The sequence below is a fragment of the Humulus lupulus genome, chromosome 4, assembly GCF_963169125.1.
Source record: "Humulus lupulus chromosome 4, drHumLupu1.1, whole genome shotgun sequence".
Lineage (NCBI taxonomy): Eukaryota > Viridiplantae > Streptophyta > Magnoliopsida > Rosales > Cannabaceae > Humulus > Humulus lupulus.
This window is the reverse complement of record NC_084796.1, coordinates 1,945,770-1,967,714: the sequence shown is the minus strand read 5'-3', so window position 1 is coordinate 1,967,714 and position 21,945 is coordinate 1,945,770. Positions and strand designations below refer to the sequence as shown.

Below are 21,945 nucleotides of genomic sequence, written 5' to 3'. Positions count from 1 at the left end.
TTATTTGATCTTTCTAAATCTTAGTTAACGAAATATCATGTCAATAATTACTTTTAAATAATTATAAATGTAACTCTTTATTTTGTTAATTGGTAGAAGAAGTAGTATCTCAACTCAAATTTAATTGACAATAAGTTAAAAGGTTATCTGAACTTTTGTTATTGGTCTATGTAGCAGAGTGAGTTCAAAGAGAAGCAAAAAAAAGTTATAAAGAATAGTTTAAAATTTTGAGGTAAGGGTACTATTTTCTTTTACCAATGTACATAAAATATCTAGTTTATTAAAATATAGTTTTCTATTAACTCTAAGTTTAAATAATAAATGTATGAAAATAATTTTGATGAATAAAATCCTTAATAATTGTATACTTTTACCAATTTTGGTAATGTTTTTCGGAAGTTTACAAAAATATTTAAGATTTAAAAAAAAATCTAAAAAAAATTACAAAAATACGGAAAGACATAATTGTAAATACAAAGTTTACAAGTTTGTAAACAACATTTACAAACTAAATAGAAAATTGTGACAAGCCGTAATTGAATTTTATCCGAATTTTTATAATTTTTATAAAATTATTATTTTTTTCATTTTTTTAAATTTACAATGCTATGTGTAATTTTTCTATTTTTTTTTATAAAAAACATAAATATGTTTTAAATCTATTTTTTTTACCAAAATTAAAAAATTAGTGAAAATATACAACTTTAAATTAATTTACAATATATTAAGTATTATAATAATATCAACCAAATAATAGTATATTAATTTTAAAATAATTATTGTGAATTTTATTTTATATATTTTTTAACAAGTAATTGAATTATATTAAGATTAAAATAGAAAAATATGAGACATAAATGAAATAGATTCTTCAATCTATAAAAAATTATTTTCTAAGAGCATAATTAATAAATCCATTTCATATGTATTTAGATTTTTGGAACAAAATTCATGCGAAATTTATACTTATAATTTGATTTTTTTTAATATAAATATATATATTCAGAGTTTTATTGAAATTAATGAGAATATTATAAAAGAAAAAAAAAGGTTTACATCAATATAGGTCTCCAATATTTAAATTTTTTTTGAGTTATGTATCCAAATTTATTAAATGTGTATTATATAGGTTTATTTTATTAAAATTTAATTTATAAAATACGCAGTAGAAATTGATTTATGACCTAATTAATAACAAAAAAAAAATTAATTAATTTAGAGACCATTCTCCACTAAGTCTTAAACCATTTTCGGATGTGAATTTTGAAAATCATTTTCCAATAGAAAAGTCATAATACCATTTATGAAGTTTGAGGACTTAAATGATAAAAAATAAAATTTAAGGACTTAACTGAAATTTTTCTGAAAGATTCTGATATAAACCCGAAAAAAAAATTATAATTGGTTTCTGAAGAAGTCTCGAGAGGGTGCCCGAAATATCATCATCTTTCTCTCTTTCTCTCTCAATTATTTAATCAAAGATCATTGCTTTACTTTACTCTGCTCATTCGATTCGATTATCACTGCCTCTGCTACTGATTAACTCGGTCGATTTCAACTCACTGACTCATTACTATTTAGGGATTTGCTTTGCTTTGCTTTGATTTGATTTGATTTGCTTTGCTTTGATTCAAGCATGGTTGGTGGTGGATTCATGGGTATGGACAGTAACACCATCAGAGTTGCCAAGATGAAGAGGAAGGAAGCTGATGATCTCACAAACGATTTCTCCGACTTCTCTCTATCTTCTCCCGCCACTAAGATTCGTCGTCTGGTAACTTTTTTTTGCTCCTTTCTTCGTAAAGTTGGTTTCCTTTTTTTCCCCAAATTGATTGTTTGCTTAATTGGTTGTTCGATTGGTTGATCGTTAGGATGCGGAGTTGCCACCCATTATGGAGGAAGAGGAGCCTGATATCCCTTTCCCATCTTCCATGGCTGGAGCACCAGGTTCAGGTCGCGGTCGTGGTTCTGGTGGTCCTGTTATTCGGGAATTGGATGATGATGAGAAAGCAATTGTTCTCTTCAAGCCTTTCAATTCATCACTTTTTCATAACTCGCCTTCTTCCACTTTATCCCTCTCAGTTGATTCCAACTTTATTTCTGGCTTCAAGGGTAAAACCTCTCTCTCTCTCTCTCAAATTTCTCTTTTCTCTGAGTTGATTTAAAGCCAAGGCTTCAAATGGGCATTCTTGCTAGAAAATAGGGAAAAAAAATTATGGGTTTTGACACTAATTAGCAACTGATCGTTATTTGCAGATCAATTAATCAGAGCAACTAACCAGAAGAGTTCCATGGGAAATGATGGCATAGGAGTTGGAAATGAGTGTCAAGCCATTGTTCCTTGGGCACCACCATACCAGCTGATGCCTCCTGTCTCATTTGGAGCTGAGGATTCTTGTCAAGAACCAGTTCATTTTCAGGAGTTAATGGAGGCTGAGGAGGAGCTGGAGGAGGAGGATGAGGACTCCATGGAGGTTGAGGAGGACACCAATCTGAACACGCCAAAAGTAGGACTAGTTAGTGAGGCTGAGGCATATAGTGGGATAAGAGGAGGAGCTGGTGAGGGCATACACCAATGGCACCAACAGCATTGTATGTTGCCACAGCCACCTCACAACATATCCACTCCCGTTACTTGGTTCCAGTGAGAGTGACCACAAACAAGCTTGGTTTTGGCGTGGAATTTGATATCATTAACTTCCATTTTTGTGACTCTGTGTAGGATTTTGGGAGGAGGAAACCGTAGAGAATTGATATATTTTTTGTATTTTCATGTTTTGGATGGCCTTTGCCGCCTAAGGAAGTAGAGACTAATAGTGTTGTCATTTCAAAAATGGGAACTTGTAAAAGGAAATGTTAATAGCTAATAGCAATGTAAGAATTTTCCTCCTCAAAGGATTGATTTTTCTGTCATGTATGATCCCAAGGTATTGAAAAGGCTTGCACTTGTATAATTAAAATGGTTGAATGGATATGGATAGTTAATGCTCTTCTCATTCTGCTCATTTCAGTTCTATTTTATACATGCTGAACAGGTTAATTTGCAAGAAAGATGTTTATCAGTCTAAATAAATTATCATTGCATTGAGTTATGTCCTGCTGTCATTACAATCAAGAATCAAATAAAATAACTGCTATATATAGCACACTTGAAAGAAAAAGCATAATAAATAATGGACCAAAAAAAGGGCGAAACCAGTATGATCTCATTACAAGCATATGAATTGGGATATGGTGATGGTACATATTATAAATATATTTGTTCTTGCTAATTCCTAACCAAGTTACATCAAAGTGTTGAAGAAAGAAAGGCTGCATTTTGAGGTCTGAGCAGGGTGTGTAAGCTTTCTTTGTGATTCGGTCTCTTCTTCCTTCAAAGAGGGAGCAAAAAAAGTTAAAGAACCTATGGAGAGTTCCTATTTCAACAATAGCAGGCTTCTCTTCAATGAATCAAAAAAGGCTGGATCATGAAAACTTCCTACTGGCTTGGCTTTGCTTGGCTAGTCACCGTTGACATATTTCTTTTCTGCATAGTATTTCTTTTCGCTCTCTGCTTTCTTGGCATTGCGTCTCTGCACCCAATACAAAAAGTGGACAAACCCTTTTTAGCCAAAACTCAACATGAAAGAATATCATGCTTACATGCATACACAAGAAATCAGTGTCCATAAGCCGTAACAGTATAAGGTGTTACCTTATAAGCTTCATGATTTGCCATTATCCTCTGAGCTACTGATATGGTGGTAATAGTTTTTGGACTTTCAAGCAATTGAAAAATCCCCATGCTCTTGGGAACAGCGTATCGATCAATTTCATCCTGCATCAGAATTTTACCTTGGTTCAATATCTATAGCCATTTTAAAGTGGATTATAGTGGTAATCATTGAAGGTGAAAAATCTCCAACTTACTGTCAGCGAAACATTGTTCTCAGAAATTGTCCCACGTACAACCAAAGAGATATTGAAAGTAGTTATCTGCAAGAAAACACTATAAGCCTCAGATACAAGACTTAACACACATATATTATCGAAACTAAATTCCCTGCCTAATCCTACAATATTTGAGGACCAGAACATTACATGTAGGGGCCCAAGAGAGACTCGAATCTCAGACCTTGAGGGAGCAAACTACATGCATGACTAATTGGGCTACTCCTCTTGGGTAGACTTTAAAACGTGTAAACTACGAATGCTTACAGTCTAGGATGAGGAGGGGAATGTGAGCAAAAGCATGCACGGTATCAACAAATAACAGTGGCTCTTATATTTACAGATGCAGATATTCTTCCCAAGACAATTAAATGCTAGAACGACAACCGATCAAAGTTTTTCTCACTTACCACGTCTTTCGAAACTTCCCAGGGTGCACCGATAATGACTTCATCAACATAACGACAAGCGAGCACGCTAAGACTGCGTTCATGTAAATGCATGATTGGATACCGATTCCTTCTGTTTTCACTGCATACAACATCATTATAACAATGTCGTTTACCCTTTGGTACTAAGACAGCATGACTAAATAATCTTATATTCATAGGAATAGTAGACAAAGCTTCATGAATATTGGAAGGAGCATACCTCACAGTCTGGTCATCATGAATACCAACTAGTAAAAAATCTCCAAGTTGCCTGGCACTCTTTAAGATCTGAATAAGCATCGGGAAGTCAGATAAAAGACAACACAATAAAGTAAGAAGTCAAGAACAAGTTTTGAAGAGTTGTTTTCTACATGAATTGAAGTAATGCATGAAACTCTTCAAAATGGAATTACACAAGTTATGGTGACCTAATACAACAATGTAGGCTCTAAATCTCTCTGGGCAAAAGATATGTGATATTTTGTGATGTTGGTGAGTTTTTTCTTTTTTTTGAACTTCTTCCTGCGTAACTTGTCTATGAGATCTACTGCACTTTCACCCTTCGACAACATAGAATTTATGAGGTTAGTGAACAATCATTAACATAGTAAGCCATTTAGAACTTAGCAACGATTGAGATGAGGTTCTGAATTGAATTCCACATTTTCATGACAACTAGCAAGACATTGACTTTTGCATACTGTAACCAAATGGAAGACAAGAAAAGAAAAGGATGGTGAAAAGAATAAATACAAAAACCATACCTCGACATGTCCTGCATGAAAAAGGTCAAATGCTCCATCAATGTACACAACACGAGCATTTGGTCCAGGTCCCTAAAAACAGATAAGATAAATGTCGTTGAACAACACGGCCTTATGAAGAAACATTGAACCCAATTTTGCGTAACTTTGCAACAGTTCCCCTCAAACATATTATTAAATTGATTAGTTGATTTGGAACAGCTAATAGTTTTACAACTGTCTCACACAAACATATGATCATACATATTATGGCAAGCTTTATCCATAAGATTTTATTAATCAGATACATAATACAATAAAAGCATAAAAACACTATTATATTACTAAACTGAATGATTGGATGTACTGCTCAAGAATACCGCGTTGCAAATATAGAGTTAAGAACATACCTTCCCGTTAGAGAATTGCACAATTCGACGAGATGTTGGTAGAAATTGAGATAAATGGGCAGCCTTCGACTGATGTTCTTTATGAGAATCTCCTTTCAAAGGGGTACTGCTATGATCTTCACTTTCTTTCTTATCCCTCAAAGAAGAAAGTATCCTTCCTACACGAATTTCATAGAAAGATTTTAATAAATTTAACTAAGTATACACAATAAAAAGCTTTCAAACCTAAAGACACCGCCCGTGTGCCTAGAATGCAATATCAAATCACACATACACTCATAAGGAACGCTTTAACACTCGCTGTTAAGTCTAAAGTCAAAGGAGCTTCTTAAATTAATTCAAAATAATGGTTCTAGGAGAGATAAAGAGAATCATAGTACCTACAATATCTGTGCTGGAGACGCCTTCAGTGCGTTTAATCTGCTTGTAACGACCAGCTTTCTTTGCCAAGGCATAAGCATCAGTTCCATCTGGAAGCAAGCAAGGATCATCACCGTGTATGATATAGTCAATCTTATGCTCATTAAAGAGTCTATTCATGAACTGCTCGGTAATCGCATAAGGAGCATTGGCTATGACTTCGTCCACCCATTTTAACCCGCTAACAAGAACCAACCTAGAAAGAACTTCAAAGTTAGTTCCAAGAAAAAATACTTGGTTATTTTGCTTGAAGTGTGCATCTTCAATATATAGGCATTCCCAGCAAAGAAGTCCACACACAATAACAGCGAAAATTTCATGCTATTGTAATAATAGCAACTGAGTAAGAGAAATTTGAGTACACTTTCCGGCCACCACAGGCTAGCTCTAATGTATTTTCCAAGCATATTACAAACTAACTAACTTAAGCTTGTATTAAATTAAGGGAGAAAGAAAAGGACTATATCGATATTGAAGCTGAAGTCAACAATACAAAGTATCTTGACAATTGAATTAGAGTTTAAGACAATGGCCAAAACAAATGTATGAACAACTAACTACCTCTCTTCCATGGATAGAACAGGTGGACCCTTATTGGCAATAATCTCCTCATCGCTGACAACGCCGACCACCAACTCATCACCCAAAGCTTTGGCTTGCCTCAAGGCATTGGCATGACCATAGTGCATGAGATCAAAACAACCATCCATATAAACCCGAATGCGCTTCTTTTCGCGTTTCTTCTTGTAGAAAATCCCCAAATCAGACCACAAGTAGGGTAGATGAGGAACCCCTATTCCGCCGAAATAGCTGGTTGACAATCCCAACAAAGCAGCCGTGAGCATTAGACCACCAAAGAGATGTGGGAAGTTGTAGACCCCATCCAATATCCAGTTGTTGCTCTCATAATCCATGGTCCCAGAAGAGCCTTGGAGTGAAGAGGAGACACAGAATTCTGAAAAAACAAGTGATAAAATTCAAATGATATACCAAAACAAGGCTATAATTTGCAACAAACAAACTGAATCATAGCTTTTGTTCTAACCCAATTTTACTATTGCATAGTAAGTTTTATCTTAATTAATACCAACAACAACACCCATTGATCTGTATGGTCACACTGAATCAAGAAACTCAAATGATTGAACAAATTGAGCTATTTCGATCTACAGCTGAAAGAGCAGCAAATAACTTTGAAACAAAGAAGAAGATAAAAAGAGACAAAATGAACGATATTTCAGATCTGGAAAGATGGGTAGAAGAGAATTCATTGGGCAAACATTAATAGAAAAAGATGTTTCAATTCTACCCATATCATAAAAATAAGAACACTAAAAGACAACAACTTCGGAAAACACAATGAAGGGCATTAAACAAATATGGTAAGCAAATCCCAACATTCAATCAAAACCCAAATAAATGCTCTGAATTCTATGAATCTGAAACAACCCCATAAATCTACCTCAAAGTTTACTTCTTTTTCCCTAAAAACTAGAACCAAGAGTTTCCCGGCAAATATGATAATCACAGAAAACAAAAATCAGAACAAGGGAAGGAAAAAGAGATAGAGAGAGAGATTGAACCTTTTAGATTAACATAACATGAAATAATGTGAATCTGAAAAGCAGTCAAATGAATAATAAAATGAAAGTAAAAGAGATGAGCAAGAAAGAAAGTTCGTATCTTTCTTACCTATTAAGCTTTCTTCTCGTTTGCGTCTCCTCCTTCACTCTTTTTTTCTCTGGCAGGCCTTAAATTTGGAATAAGCCTTTCTTAACTTGACATATACCACCACCACCTTTTCTCTCCTTATATATATATATATTATTGTAAATATTATAAATATATATATACAAATAAATAAATATTAATGTGTCAATATTATTGTTTGACTGGTTGGTTAGTGATGATGCCGCGTGTGGCTGTCTAAAGTGTCCATTTTTGTGTTAAAGATTTGAGCTTTGGCTTAGGGGGGTCCCTAGTCCTAGTAATGCTATTACTAAAACCATGAAAATTTTCAACTTTATATATTTTTTAGAATAGAATCAAAAAGATATTTTTGATTTTTATAGTAATGGAATGGTATAAATTGGCTGTGGCCGCAAAAAATAAAAGATTAATAGTCAATCAATAAACTTTTATTAATTGTTTTGTATGAAATGAAACAATGAGTTTTCTTATTATGTGACAACACAACATCATGCCATTTTCTTAGCTTAGGTACCAAAGTCTACACCTTTATTCATTATCTATAATTGTAATTAAAATTATATAATTAAACTCTTCTTTTTTTAGATATTTTATTAGAAAGTCTTGGAAGAAAACTCTTTCATTTCTCACAAGTGCTTGATTATTGTGACATTGTGCTGTAACACTCAACATCACTTTCCATACTCTTGGTAACGTCTCATCTTAGCCCTTTAATTAAAATATTATATATATATTTATAGAGTATAAGATAATTTTGTAATTATATTAAAATGATATCATTATGTATCATTAAAATGACCTATGCAAAATGATATTATGAGTATATTATCACGGCCGGCTCTGGGCATAAGCAGGCTAGGCCCGTGCTTAGGGCTCAAAAATATCATGTAAACTCTTATATTACTAATTATTAGTTTAATTTTATTTAAAATTACATATACAAAAGGATTTATTTTTTTCAAATTTATTAAAACCATCTTAGGCCCATTTTTTTTCAAGACCGGCCCTGTATATTATAAACAATTAAGTTTATTGAGATGAGAATAGTTTCACTCACATATTGCTTAGTTGAAAGTAATGAAAATAGTATAATATAAATATTAATAAATTTACATATGTAAAAAATTAATAAATTTCCAATGCATTAGATTGAAATCAAATAAAAAAATGAATAAAAATAGATAACTTTTTTCTATTCAATTTAATTCCTTTCCTCTAACTAAGGATGACTCAATTCATATTGTTAATAAAGTTTTGTTAAATATCTCATAATAAGGAATAAATGATTAGATTTGTATTGATAATGGTAGGTCCCCATTAAAAGATAAGAAGTTACCATGATAAAGAAATTGGAATTTTCATAAAAAGTAAAAAAAATAAAAATCCAACTCATGAGATGCCATGCTAATAATGCTAATGCTACCAAGAGTGTACCACTTTTACAGCTGACAAAGCTCAGAAAAGGCAAATATATATATAATAATAGTTGTATATATATATATAGGTAGATAACAAAGAGAAATAGAATATAATAATAGAATTAGAATGGGAAATTTGATAAATCATGCTTACATTACCTTAATATTTAAAATTTGAACCAAAGTTAACCACCATATGATACAAATGCTCATCTTTCATTTAATACCAAAAATACCCTCATACATTTCCTCTCTATTCTCCCTCTTCCTCTCTACCTTTCATTTAATAGCTTAATAATTAAAATTTGAACCAAAGTTAACCACCATTTAGAATGTTGTTTAGATGTTGGATCTGTAGTTTGTTGGTATTTTTTGCTGTTTTTTTAGTGAAAATCGTGTTCTGTAAAAACCTGCGTTTTTTTTGGTTCCTTGAGTTTTTTTCGAAATGCCCGATAGTGTCCGATAGAGGCCCGATTCGGGCACGATAGTTATTGAGTTTCAAGGTTAGGGATAAAGGTCCGATGACAACCCGATGGTTGCCCGATAGTCAAGGTTAGGGATGGTGGTACGACAGTATTACGATAGTGGGTACGATAGTGTGCAATACTGTAGTTATTTCCATAATGGGTACGATGATGGTACGATATTAGCACGATAGGTGTACGATAGAATTTGTTAAGTAGTTACTATAACATCGTAATTTTAGAATTTGTAGTGGGACGATATAGGTACGATGGTAGTACGATAATAGTTAGTTTCAAAATGTTAACTTACTTTGTCAATGGTACGATGATGGTACGACAGTGGGACGATAGTGGGTACGATAGTGTGCAATACTGTAGTTTTTGCCATAAATGTACGATGATGGTACGACATTAGCACGATAGGGCAACTATCGGGTAACCAAAACTATCGAGCAACCATCGGGTTTCCATCGGACCTTCATCCCTAACCTTGAAACTCAACAACTATCGTGCCCGAATCGGGCCTCTATCGGACACTATCGGGCATTTCGAAAAAAACTCAAGGAACCCAAAAAAAACGCAGATTTTCACAGAACACGATTTTCACCCAAAAAACTACAAAAAAATACCAACAAACTACAAATCCAACATCTAAACAGCATTCTAAATAGTGGTTAACTTTTGTTCAAATTTTAATTATTAAGCTATTAAATGAAAGGTAGAGAGAAAGATGGAGAATAGAGAGGAAAGGTATGGGGGTATTTTTGGTATTAAATGAAAGATGAGTATTTGTTTCATATGGTAGTTAACTTTGGTTCAAATTTTAAATATTAAGCTAATGTAAGCATGATTTATCAAATTTCCCATTAGAATATACATGTACTAGTTTCAAGAAATGGGATAGATACTCTTACACATACATACAATTTGATCATAATTTGAAATAGGAATTATGGGCATTTTTATTGTGCTCACTTTGTTGAATAGTATTTGCTCCTTTACTTCAATATTTGTTTTTTTTTTTTGTACAAATAACACGAAATTTCTAGTTTTAGAGATGTCATTTAATTTTTTAAAAAAATTAATTTTATTTTCAATATTTATTTGAATCTACTAATTATATCATTCAGTCATACTTAAGTTATATGAGTATAAGCAAAGATACTATGAGAAATATCATTATAATAATGAGTGAAATTTAACTTAATTTATTTAATGGCTAATTTTAGTTAATTAATCCTAAAACTTCATACTTATCAAATAATCAATTTTTTTTTTGTTAGTTTATTGGGCCCAAGAAGAGACTTGCATTGAGGTGTGAAGTCCAATAGACTTTTTGTTGGGTTTACTTATTAGTCTACTCTACATAAAGCATAATTAATGTGATATAGTGGTAGTGTTGAGTGTGCACTTTTATAATTATTATTTATTAATTTATTTCTATAAAAAATTGCAACAACACCAAACAAGCAAGTAGTTTCAATGAAAAAACTGAAAAATACCACTCCTCCTACTAGCTAAAACTTTACCCTTTAAAGCATATTTAGCAAATAAGTGACCTACTAAATTGGTTGATCCTAGGTTTGGTTTGGTTGGCATGAATCACCTTTGTAATGGAATCAAAATTTCAATTCTATTGTTTGGTTTTGTTGGGAGTGATTGAGACTACTTGCTTAGTTGGCAAGTTCTTATTGGTTCATTGGTTTAAATGTCAATTAAGTTTGTTAAAGAGGTTGGTAGGTGTACACTATAAATTACTCAGCCTTAGACATTTGAGGTTAAGAGACGAGACTTCTTTCTAGTTTTAGATTTCAGTACTTAGTATTCTCTCTAAGAGTTTAAACAAGTTTTTGTACTGTTCAGACTTTGAGTTTCAATAACTCATTTTTGCAGAGTTCTTGCTTGTTGTAACACGGAAGATTGAGTAATAAAGAATAATATTTGGTGCTTGTGTCCCCTTCGATGTAGACACTCTTGTAGAGTGTTGAACCACACAATCCTGTGTTGTTCTTCATTTACATTACAACTAAGTTTTTATAGTTCAATATTTCTATTTGAGAACTTTACAAAAATATAGGAAAAAATAAATTACTTTTTATATTTATGGGCATTAAAGTTATGCCACAAAATATGGTAATTCTAACAAAAACAAAGTTTACAATATGGGAATCTCACAAAACACTATGAACAAAATACCATAAAAAAATACACACACTCTCTCTCTTACTTTTCTCTTTCTCTCCATCCCTCATGTATTCTTCACTTGCTCTCTCCATTTTTCTCACAACAATGGCAACCAACCATTTTTTCTCACAACAATAAGAGCTCTCTCACACCGACAAATGGACGACGTATATCTGGTCACCGCCGACACCATCTCCGATTCGTATTCCTATTTGTATTTTTCGTTTTCGCGTTCTTCTTCTTCTTTACATTCTTCTGCATCTTCTTTGTTGTTTTCAAATATGTTTTTTCTTTTCTTTTCAGATCTGGTTTTCTTTTACAAATCTGGTTTTTTTTCCTAAATCTGTCTAAGTAAACAGTTACTATCATGATTCTGTTTTGTTTTCAAATCTGAGTTTTTTGTAGTCTTGGTTGTAACCAATTACCTTATTTAATTTATTCTTCATGGTTGTTTTTAAATCTGATTTTGTTTTTTAGATCTGGTTTAAGTAACCAGTTACTGTCACGATTTTATTTTATTTTTCAGATTTGAGTTTTTTTGTGAACCTAGTTGTAACCATTACCTTATTTAATCTCCTTCTTCATGTGTTATTTTTAAATCTGATTTTATTTTTCAGATTTGGTTTTCTTTATAAAACTACCAAAGTAACCAGTTACCTTCTTCGATCTTCTTCTTCTTGGTTATTTTCATATCTGATTTTGTTTTTCAGATGTAGTTGTTTATTTGTTTTAAAGATTTGGCTAAGTAACTAGTTACTAATTAATTGTTATTTTGATAGGGGTAACCAGTTACCACCTTCTTCTTCTACTATTACTTCTCAGATTAATTTTTTATTTTATGAGTTTTTTTTTTTTTAGGTTTGGCTTAGTAACTAGTTATCAATCAGTTATTTTAATACGGGTAACCGGTTACCTTCTTCTTCTTCTTCTTTACTGGATGTATTCTGATCTGTTTTTTTTTTCTTCCAAATCTATCAGTAACCAGTTACAATTCACTCGAGTACTTGCCATAACAGTTAAAATTGATAGTAGTAACCGATTACTGCCACATTACTAAAAAATCTAAATTTATTTTTATAGTGGTAATCAATTATTATTTAAAATGAAATTAAATGACATATATACATCTCCAACAATAATAAAAAAACATACATATGTATAATGACATAACACAGACATCATCATCATCATCATCATCACCACAATTAGTGAAAGTCATTCTCATCACCTCATATTTGAATGTATATATAAAATTAATATAATAACAATAATAATACATCCATATATATATAAATGTGTACTATTTTATAATCTTATATATATATGTATATACATATAAAAATAACAATAGCAATAATATATGTATATATACTGTGGAAAAAATTATATGGTTTAATGTATACGATTAATTGTATATATATGTGTGTATATATATTATTAACTTAAATATGATTAAAAAATATATTGTAATAAAAATATCCCATAATTAAAAAAAATCAATATTGAAATTATATAATATATTTGAATAAAATTACAAAAATATGGGGAAAAAATCCCATAAAAATGTAAATAAATAAATTATGCCATACAAAACTTAAGGGAAAAAAAATGCCATATTTATCAAAGTTTAAAAAAAAATCCTATATTTCATGTAATTTCTTCTTTCTATTTTTGTTTCATTTGGGTTTTGATTTAGTCCAATTAGATTAAGTTTCATTTTTAAAATACTAAGCCAATATTGTATAATAAAACTAATATAAAAATAATCAAATGAAAAACACTTAAATGACTAAAATAAATTTCCTAATTTAAAAAACTATGGCATAAACCGATTTTTATACAAAAATATGATAAATTAAATCCATAAAATTAAAAATTATTGAAAAAAAAGCCATAAAAAAGTTTTATTTAAAAAAAAATCATATTTTTGTAAACTTGTTTAAAAAAAGTCATAAAACATGGAATTTCCTCTTGTTTTAAAATGTGTTTGATTATAGATTTAAGCCTTTAGAGCACTCATAATGAATGAGGTAAAATGTCTAATTCTTTATAATATAGAGAAAAAATTGTTATATAGTCTTCCAATGAGTGATGTAAAGTTATATTTGTTTACCTAAATGAATAGTATTTCTCTAGTAAAACACTATTAATCAAGCTATAAATATTTTATTATTTTTTATAAACTTTTGTGTATATATGTGAGTGATACTATTATATTTAATTATTTTAATTCTTAAAATGAATAAAATATTTAAAAAATATATAATATTTAAATGATGTAGAAAAAAATAGAGAAGTTGATGTATGGTATAATGTAAAAGTTTGAAGTAAATTATAAAAAAATTTATTTTGGTGGTGTATTTTGTAATACACTTTCTTTATAATATTTAGCTGAAACTCACAAAAACATATTCCATCAACTCATTTATACATATATTTATAATAGCTATGTATAAAATCCAATTAATCTATATCTACATTTACATATCCTTTATATAATATTTTAATATTATTATTTTTCTTTATACGCTTTCTCTCACCCATTTAATATATATATTTATTAGTTTTTTTATTTTTCAATTATTTTATTTTATTTTAATTAATAAAATATATTTACAGATATAATATTTAAATGATGTAGAGAAATATATAGAGAAGTTGATATATGGTATAATGTAAAATTTATAGGTAAAATAAAAAAAATGTGTGTTTTGGGAGATCTTTTAAAGAATGTAGTAGAGTATCTATTGTGAGTACTCTTACACTTTGTCTTTTGAACCTTTTAAGTTTTAGACTTTTCTAGATTTTGTGTGTGCACATTTTATATACACGGGAGTAATGATATGTGCACCAAAATTATGCACTAGAACATTACACCAACTGATGCGTTAGTTGCATTTAACCAATTAAATTTATATAAGGCGAGACTCATTATTTTAAAAAACAATATTACATCAATTGGTGTAGTATTTTGGTGTAAAATTTTAGAGCACATATCATTATTTTTTTTCTGATATTTTCTTCTTTGATCATAAGATGAAAGCATTTGTAACAATAAAAAATTAAATAACTCGTTAAAAATATTGATATTGATATTGATAATTTAAAAAAAAATCAAGAAATTTATCTAAAGTATGAACATACAAAATAATTTTTTTAATCACAAATATTCAACAATTACAATAATTAAAACAATTAAATATATATTATTATATGATACTTTAATAATATTTCCAAAATATGCTATATTTCTTTTAAAATATTATGGAAAAAAATAATTATGATAGCTTTATATTTTTTTTCTACAAAATATATGGACTATGGACACCCTTAATTTTGGATATTTGGCTGAAATATTAATAAAAATTATTGACATTTTTAATTTTTTATACTTTGAATGAACTTTTATTAGTTATATATTATGATTTTGTTGAAATAACTTTACTATGTATGGCAAATAGCTATTTCATAAATTAAGAGCACAATGAGCCATACACTTCTTCCTTGAGCTGATCCTAGCTGTAATGGCTGGCCTGGCTCGAGTCATGTTGGGACTTGAGCTCGAGCCACAGTTCAATGAGCCATATACTTCTTCCTTGAGCTGAGCCCAGCTGTAATGGCTGGCCTGGCTCGAGTCCTGATGGGACTAGAGCTCGAGCCACAGTTCATGAGCCATATACTTCTTCTTTGAGCTGAGCCTAGCTGTAATGGCTTGCCTGGCTCAAATCCTGTTGGAACTTGAGCTCGAGCCATATACTTCTTTCTTGAGCTGAGCTAGCTGTAATGGCTGGCTTGGCTCGAGTACTGTTGGTACTAGAGCTCGAGCCAATGTTCATGAGCCATATATCTTGTGCTCTTACTTACATAGTCTGGTTGAGAATGAGACAACATAGAAAGTAAAAACATAGTCAACGGGGTATTTAGCCCGTGCCACGTGTCAGATGCCCAAATGGTTGCCCATCACCTAAGGAACCTACGGTGGTAGACTAGGTTTTTCAGCTTAGTACTGCTAGTACAACTAGAGCTTTAATGTCCCACGGGGTAGAATAGACTTTTCACCTCCACTCGTGTGATCACCAGCTTAGTGCCTCTCTCTCTCACTCTTCTGCATCGTCCGAGGATTTCTGGGTTTTGGTGGTGAGTCTCACTTTTTCATGAGCAAAACAAGTAGTACTAAAGTCACTCTCTTATTTTTTTTTGTTACATATTTTCATCCAAGTAAAATATGAGTCTGTTTAAGGTACATTTGGACTAATGTAGTTGATTTACTATCATTGGGAAAGATGGGTCTTCTAGGTTTTTTGTGTTGTTATATTGTATGTTGTTGTTGGTCTTCTATATCCAAATATACCCTTTTCATTGAAGAGGTTTTAGGTAGACGAGCTCTGGTTAAAATGGAGGGAAAAGGCAGCTACAACAATGTTCATATGCAAGTGAAATCTTCAAACTTTGTTTGGCCTACTGAAGAAGATGATCTGACTCAAAAAAGCTCTGCCTTTCCCCAAATGATTTTTTCTGATCTCCAAAGAGATGTGCTGTTGAACAATCACCTGAGATTGGCGTCTGGTTCTTCTAAAACCAACTGATATAGATGCTTTCAAGGTAAGAAAAATATCACCATTAATGAAGTTGAATGATTTTAATTTGCTTTTGCTCTCTAGTAATGTTTTTTTTTTATTCTAACATATGTTGGTTTGGTTCCTTCCTCCAAATATAGAAATCTTACTTCACCGAACAAAGAGTTGGGAAAGGCTATGATTCTCAAATTGATATTCCAAGTGCAACAGTTGCTTCACCTGGCTCTCTATCCCAAGCTCGAGTAAGAAAGAAAAATGCTATAACTATTTGACTTTCACCTGAACTGCTATAGAATTGTGCCATATATATATATATATACATATTTCTATTCTGAAAAGGCTTTGTCCAAACAGAACCCCAGGATAGGAAATGCTGAAAGACTCAAAGCTCTACAAGAGCTACTTCCCCAATCTGCAGAGGTAATTAATTCTATCTGTTGTCTACCAAGAGGGTTGTCTTAAATGAGCTGTTATTGAATATCTATCTTGAAATTCCTTTGTGATATTTTCTGTTTACCTGATAAGTAAGACTCATATGTGGTTAGTTTTGACCTCGTATTAGGGTGGTCGAGTATCTGCATTAGATGATTTGATCGACCATATCAAGTACTTGCAGCTACAAATAAAGGTAAGCCTCTCTTTCTTTCTCACAAACTTTCACTTGATTATCCAGACAGACAGGACTAAGCTTCCTTTCACTGGTGTGTAGATAATGTCTTCTTATATTTGATTGCAGAATCTCAGTGAAAGAAGATTGGTAGGTGAATCACCAACAAAGCCCATCATTTTTCGCGAGGTGTATATATTTAAATTTTCATGGCATCTTGTTTTCTTTCCCTTCTTCCACTCCAAGTGAAATTTGATCTGTTTTCTTGTTTTATACAGGGATATGGCCACTACTTTTGCCATCAAGAGGAGTCGTCGAATGAGCCTTTGGAGGAGATAATCACGGCGAAATGGTTGGAGCAAGACCCTTCAGCTGTGAGCAAGCTGCTGGAGATGAAAGGTCTTCTTCTTCTTCTCATGCCCATCGATTGAGCTTAAGGAACACTAACTAGTCTGACCTGTGCTGTGTTGTGGTGCTCTTTTTGCTTGGTTCTCAATTGGCTTAATTACTATTAATACTTATGTAATGAAACTAAATGTACTTTTAGATATACACACTTACAGATTCTATGGTACAAACAAGGCTATGAAGAATGGCAACACAACACCTACATCGCATGATTTGGTAAAGTATAGTTTTGTATATTTGAACGCTATTTGCAAAAGCTTTTAGAAGTTGTTAACTTGGCATAACATAATATGAAATATATATAAATATATATATATATTCATGTGTTGGATGAGCTTTGATGAGTTATATTATGATTTTATTAAAGTACTATTGTGTTCAATTCACTAAGTACGCCAAATTTATATTCAGAAATCTGTAAGCTCTAGTTAAGGTCAGCTCAACATATTTAGAGGCCTTAGGCTCAGAAATTTTCAGAAATATCATACAATGTATAATCAATAACTTTCACACCAGCTAGACTAAGTTGGAGTTGAACATAATCATTGATAACAGAGCTGAACTTGAACCCAAATGTGCTCTACTTGTTGCAGACAAGTATGGAAGAGAGTTGTGGATCTGAAGCACCACTGATGATGGCACCCTTACTTCTAACATCAAAAAGATAATCCAAAGCTCTTTGTGTAATAGTCTCACCAGGTATCAGCACTGGAATTCCTGGTGGGAATGAACATATAAGCTCCCCACAAACTTCCCCAAGGCAGTTTGCAATGCTTACTTTCCTTTTGCTTCTAAAAAAGGCCTCTCTTGGAATTAAGCTTGTGGTGAAATTAGCAAATGGTGTAGCCACACCATGAGCCACCTTCTCTATCGCTCCCTGAGTCAGTGCTGCAGATGACACTATATTCTTTAGGCCAAACACTAACCTCTCAACATGTTCTCTACAAGTTCCAAGATTAAATGAACAAGTAACAGATGTGGTTCCAGCAAGTTCACAGATAATCGCATTATCTATGTACAAAATTTCATTTGCTTTATAACCAGACATGTTCAGCTGTTTAAAACCAATGGTTAGCCTTAATGGATCCATAACTGGGAACTTTGGGAAACTCTTAGAGTTGAGTATGGAAATGCCGGGAAGTGTTCTTATTGCATTCTTAGCCTCAGCAGCTATTTGCAGTGCTTTGTCAAATAAGGCTTCTGGGTTTTCAGTAAGTTGGTGTCGAGCTGCATCTAATGATGCTAGAAGAAGATAACTAGGACTAGTGCTTTGAAGCAATCGAAGGCATCCAGAGACTTTTTCTTTATCTACAAGATTGCCCGACATGTGCAACATTGATGACTGTGTCAAAGAGCAAAGAACTTTGTGAGTTGATTGAGCAACCAAATCAGCCCCTTGCTGAAGTGCTGAGTTGGGCATGTTAGGATGAAACCCGAGATGAGCCCCGTGAGCCTCATCCACGATTAGAGGAATTCCATGAGAGTGGCACAGCTGAGATATCTCGCTTATGTTGCTGCATATTCCATGATAAGTAGGAGAAGTCACAAAGACTGCAGCCAGTTTTCGACCTTCTTTCTCTAGTTCCTCAATTGCTTTCTCCACCTGTGATGGAATGACCCCACCTGAAATATCCCATTCAACATCATATTCAGGTATGACGTACTTAGGTACGGCACCAGATAAGACCATAGCAGATATGGCTGATAAATGACAATTCCGGGGAAGAATTAGATAGTCTCTTGGTGAACATGTAGCCATAATTGCAGCATGGATTCCACAAGTGGTTCCTCCAACAAGAAACCATGTCTCCAATGCTCCAAAAAGCTTGGCTGCTTCCTTTTGTGCATCTAAAATGGGCCCGTGTGGAGAAGCCAGGTTGTCAAGCTCTGGAACTGCAGCCAAATCATGAATAAATGGTTTGAGACCAATGAGTTGAGTTAACGAAGATGGGGCACTGCGACCTCCGTTGTGACCAAGAAAGTGAAATGTGGCAGCATTTTGTTGAGCTACAGTCTTCATCGCACTAACAAGTGGAAGAGGATTATACTGCTGCTGCTTGGATATCTCTGAGTTACACAAGACAACTTCATCTTTGTTGTTTCTTATATCACTTGTCTTGTCTTGCTTCTTGCTTGGCTCCACAGTGTTGCCATCCTGCAACAAGTCATGCAAGGATAACAAATTCACAGTTATATCTGATCTCTAAAGAATTCAGGCAAGTTGGTTTGTTAGACAAACTATCCTTTCTTGGACAAAAGGTCGAATAGTTTGGAATCACTGACACAGAAGAGCTACTGAGGAATTGCCCACTTTCAGAAAAGCCTAGCATGAGGAAATTGAAAGTTGAAACATGGCTGGTTTAACAAAAAAAACACTCCTTGCTGCTTCAATTGTTAGAATGTCAAATAAGAGTTATCTAGCTTATTCATAAAACACACATTACAGTCATGAATTCTGACCTGATATGCTGAAGCTCGAATTCGCAGAATCGGCCTGTGAGAACCCCAAACCTGCTGAAGCTGAGCATAATAATTTATAGCATGCCCTGTGAGTGTGACCAAAAGAAAACTGTTAAAGTGGAACACAACACACAGATATTGACACTGTGCTTTGATGTCATCTTTCTAATCTAATCATAATATCAATTATCTCACATGCATTTATGAATAAATGTAGTAGGAGTAGACTTGAGCATTATTAGACCACTGAATCATGAATGATATACCAAAAAGAAACTATATATAATTTGCAATAAACAAACAGAATCATGGCTTTTGTCCAAACCCAATTTCACTTTTCCATAGTAAGATTGATCTTAAATAACACCAGTACAACACCTATTGATCTGTGCTCAAAAATGAAGAGAATTGAATGGCCAAATATTACAAAAAGATGTTTTATTTCCACACACATCATAAAAAATAAGAAAATGAAAAGACACCAACTTCTGAGAACACTATAAAGGGCATTAAACAAATATGGTAAGCAATTTCCAACATTCAATCAAAACCCAAGAAATGCATTAAATTTTATGAATCTGAAACCCCATAAATTAACTCAAAGTCTACTTTTTTTTTTCTTCCAAAAATCTAGAGCCAATAGTTCCAGCAAATTTGATAACACACAGAAAATAAAAATAAGAACAAGGAGATGATGCTATGACTCATTAAAAAAATTGGAGCTTTCATTCTAACCTGAGATAATGTGAATCTGAAAAGCAAGTGGATGAATAAAATGAAAAAGAAAGTAGAAAGATAGTACATTTTCACTTTTTTTTTAGCTATAATAGCACTTCAGCAACTCCCTACCATGGCTTTTTACTTTAATTTTGTCTTTTGCAATAATTTTGTACTACTAAATATAATTAACAGTAGTTGTGTATTATTTACCAATTATAAGTGCTCATTTTTTTTACTAATTTTATTTTACTCTATATAATGTTTTTATGTGAACATTTTTATTTAGTCTTTTGTTTACAACAATTATGAATTCTTAAAAACTATTCATATTAACCTCTCAAATTTCAACTCAAAATTATTTTCTGTGTGGAAGAAGATAGTCTTCTCATATTTGCATGACTTAACAATAGTATCAATGTTGTACAAAGTATATTATCAAAGATTCTGAGATTACTTTCATGAACACAAAATTTTTATATCTGAATGCAATTGCAATTTAATATTTTTAGGAGTAATAATATGACTTAAAGGTCTTGTATTTAATTTAGTACTACTTGTATTATTACTGGGGAAAACACAACTATACAAGTATAGATAGAAAATTCCATCAAAACAGAGCAAAACAAAAATATAAAATCATTCAACATCATGGATTGCACCAGATAAGACCATAGCAGATTTGGCTGATAAATGACAATTGTAGCATGGATTCCACAGGTGGTTCCTCGAACAAGAAACCATGTCTCCAACGCCCCGAAAAGCTTGGCTGCTTGCAGGGCCGGCCCTGGGCATAGGCGGGCTAGGCCCGTGCCTAGGGCCCACTCCTACCCAGGGCCCAAAACTATCATGTAATGAATTATTGGTTTGGAATGTATTTATATTACTAAATATTAGTTTAATTTTATTTAAAATTACATAAAAAAATTACATATACAAAAAGGTCCATTTTTTTCAAATTTATTAAAACTGTTTTAAGCCCACTTTTTTTCAGGGCCGGCCCTGACTGCTTGCTTCCTTTTGTGTATCTAAAATGTGGCATTTTTTTGAGCTTTAGTCCTCAATGCACTAACAAGTGGAAGAGGATTATGCTGCTGCTGCTACAATCGAAAGATGATCAAAAGAAAAAATCTCTACTTGACAGGGCTTCTTCCTATACCTATGAATTTCATTGGACCCTGAAATGATACATTGGAAGAATCTTTTTGGTCTTCCTGTATCTTCCAAAAGGAAAAAAAAAAATCTCCGAGAGCTGTTTCGTGGATCCAAAAGAGAGTACTTGGTTCTCCCAATAACTAAAAAATGTATCATCATGCCTGAATCCAACTGGGGCTCGCGATGGTGCAGGAACTGGCTCGGCTGCTTGGGAATTTCTGTGTCACACAAGACAAGACAGCTTCATCTCTTCTAACTTTGTTGTGGTTTCTTAAACCATTTGTCTTTTCTTGCTTCTTGCTTGGCTCCAT

At 32.5% G+C, this 21,945-nt stretch overlaps 4 protein-coding genes across 5 annotated transcripts; 2 read left to right on the top strand and 2 right to left on the bottom strand.

Annotated features, from left to right (window-relative positions):
• The first annotated feature begins 1,405 nt into the window (after positions 1-1,405).
• On the top strand, positions 1,406-3,005 carry LOC133829608 (uncharacterized). Its single transcript, XM_062259336.1, has 3 exons — positions 1,406-1,774; positions 1,872-2,112; positions 2,257-3,005. The coding sequence occupies exons 1-3, from the start codon at positions 1,637-1,639 to the stop codon at positions 2,646-2,648; spliced, it is 771 nt and encodes a 256-aa protein (XP_062115320.1). The 5' UTR covers positions 1,406-1,636; the 3' UTR covers positions 2,649-3,005.
• A 50-nt stretch (positions 3,006-3,055) lies between these two features.
• LOC133829607 (ethanolamine-phosphate cytidylyltransferase-like) lies at positions 3,056-7,757 on the bottom strand. Of its 2 annotated transcripts, none has more exons than XM_062259334.1 (10): positions 7,627-7,757; positions 6,496-6,889; positions 5,895-6,130; positions 5,515-5,672; positions 5,126-5,197; positions 4,582-4,649; positions 4,341-4,461; positions 3,910-3,975; positions 3,695-3,817; positions 3,056-3,572 (listed from the first exon to the last, which is right to left on the bottom strand). In XM_062259334.1, exons 2-10 carry the CDS (start codon positions 6,846-6,848, stop codon positions 3,501-3,503), a joined length of 1,269 nt encoding a protein of 422 aa, XP_062115318.1. In that variant the 5' UTR covers positions 6,849-6,889; positions 7,627-7,757; the 3' UTR covers positions 3,056-3,500. The 2 variants fall into 2 exon arrangements, with proteins under 2 accessions (XP_062115318.1, XP_062115319.1); XM_062259335.1 differs by lacking the exon at positions 7,627-7,757 and adding an exon at positions 7,518-7,539.
• An 8,236-nt stretch (positions 7,758-15,993) lies between these two features.
• Positions 15,994-17,549, top strand: LOC133830272 (transcription factor LRL2-like). The gene is made up of 7 exons (XM_062260205.1): positions 15,994-16,006; positions 16,266-16,312; positions 16,428-16,529; positions 16,642-16,707; positions 16,850-16,915; positions 17,024-17,083; positions 17,173-17,549. Exons 1-7 carry the CDS (start codon positions 15,994-15,996, stop codon positions 17,323-17,325), a joined length of 507 nt encoding a protein of 168 aa, XP_062116189.1. The 3' UTR covers positions 17,326-17,549.
• Positions 17,550-17,663: 114 nt separating this feature from the next.
• Positions 17,664-21,945, bottom strand: LOC133830266 (uncharacterized). Its single transcript, XM_062260200.1, has 5 exons — positions 21,796-21,945; positions 21,617-21,693; positions 20,498-20,571; positions 19,763-19,848; positions 17,664-19,457 (listed from the first exon to the last, which is right to left on the bottom strand). Exons 1-5 carry the CDS (start codon positions 21,943-21,945, stop codon positions 17,883-17,885), a joined length of 1,962 nt encoding a protein of 653 aa, XP_062116184.1. The 3' UTR covers positions 17,664-17,882.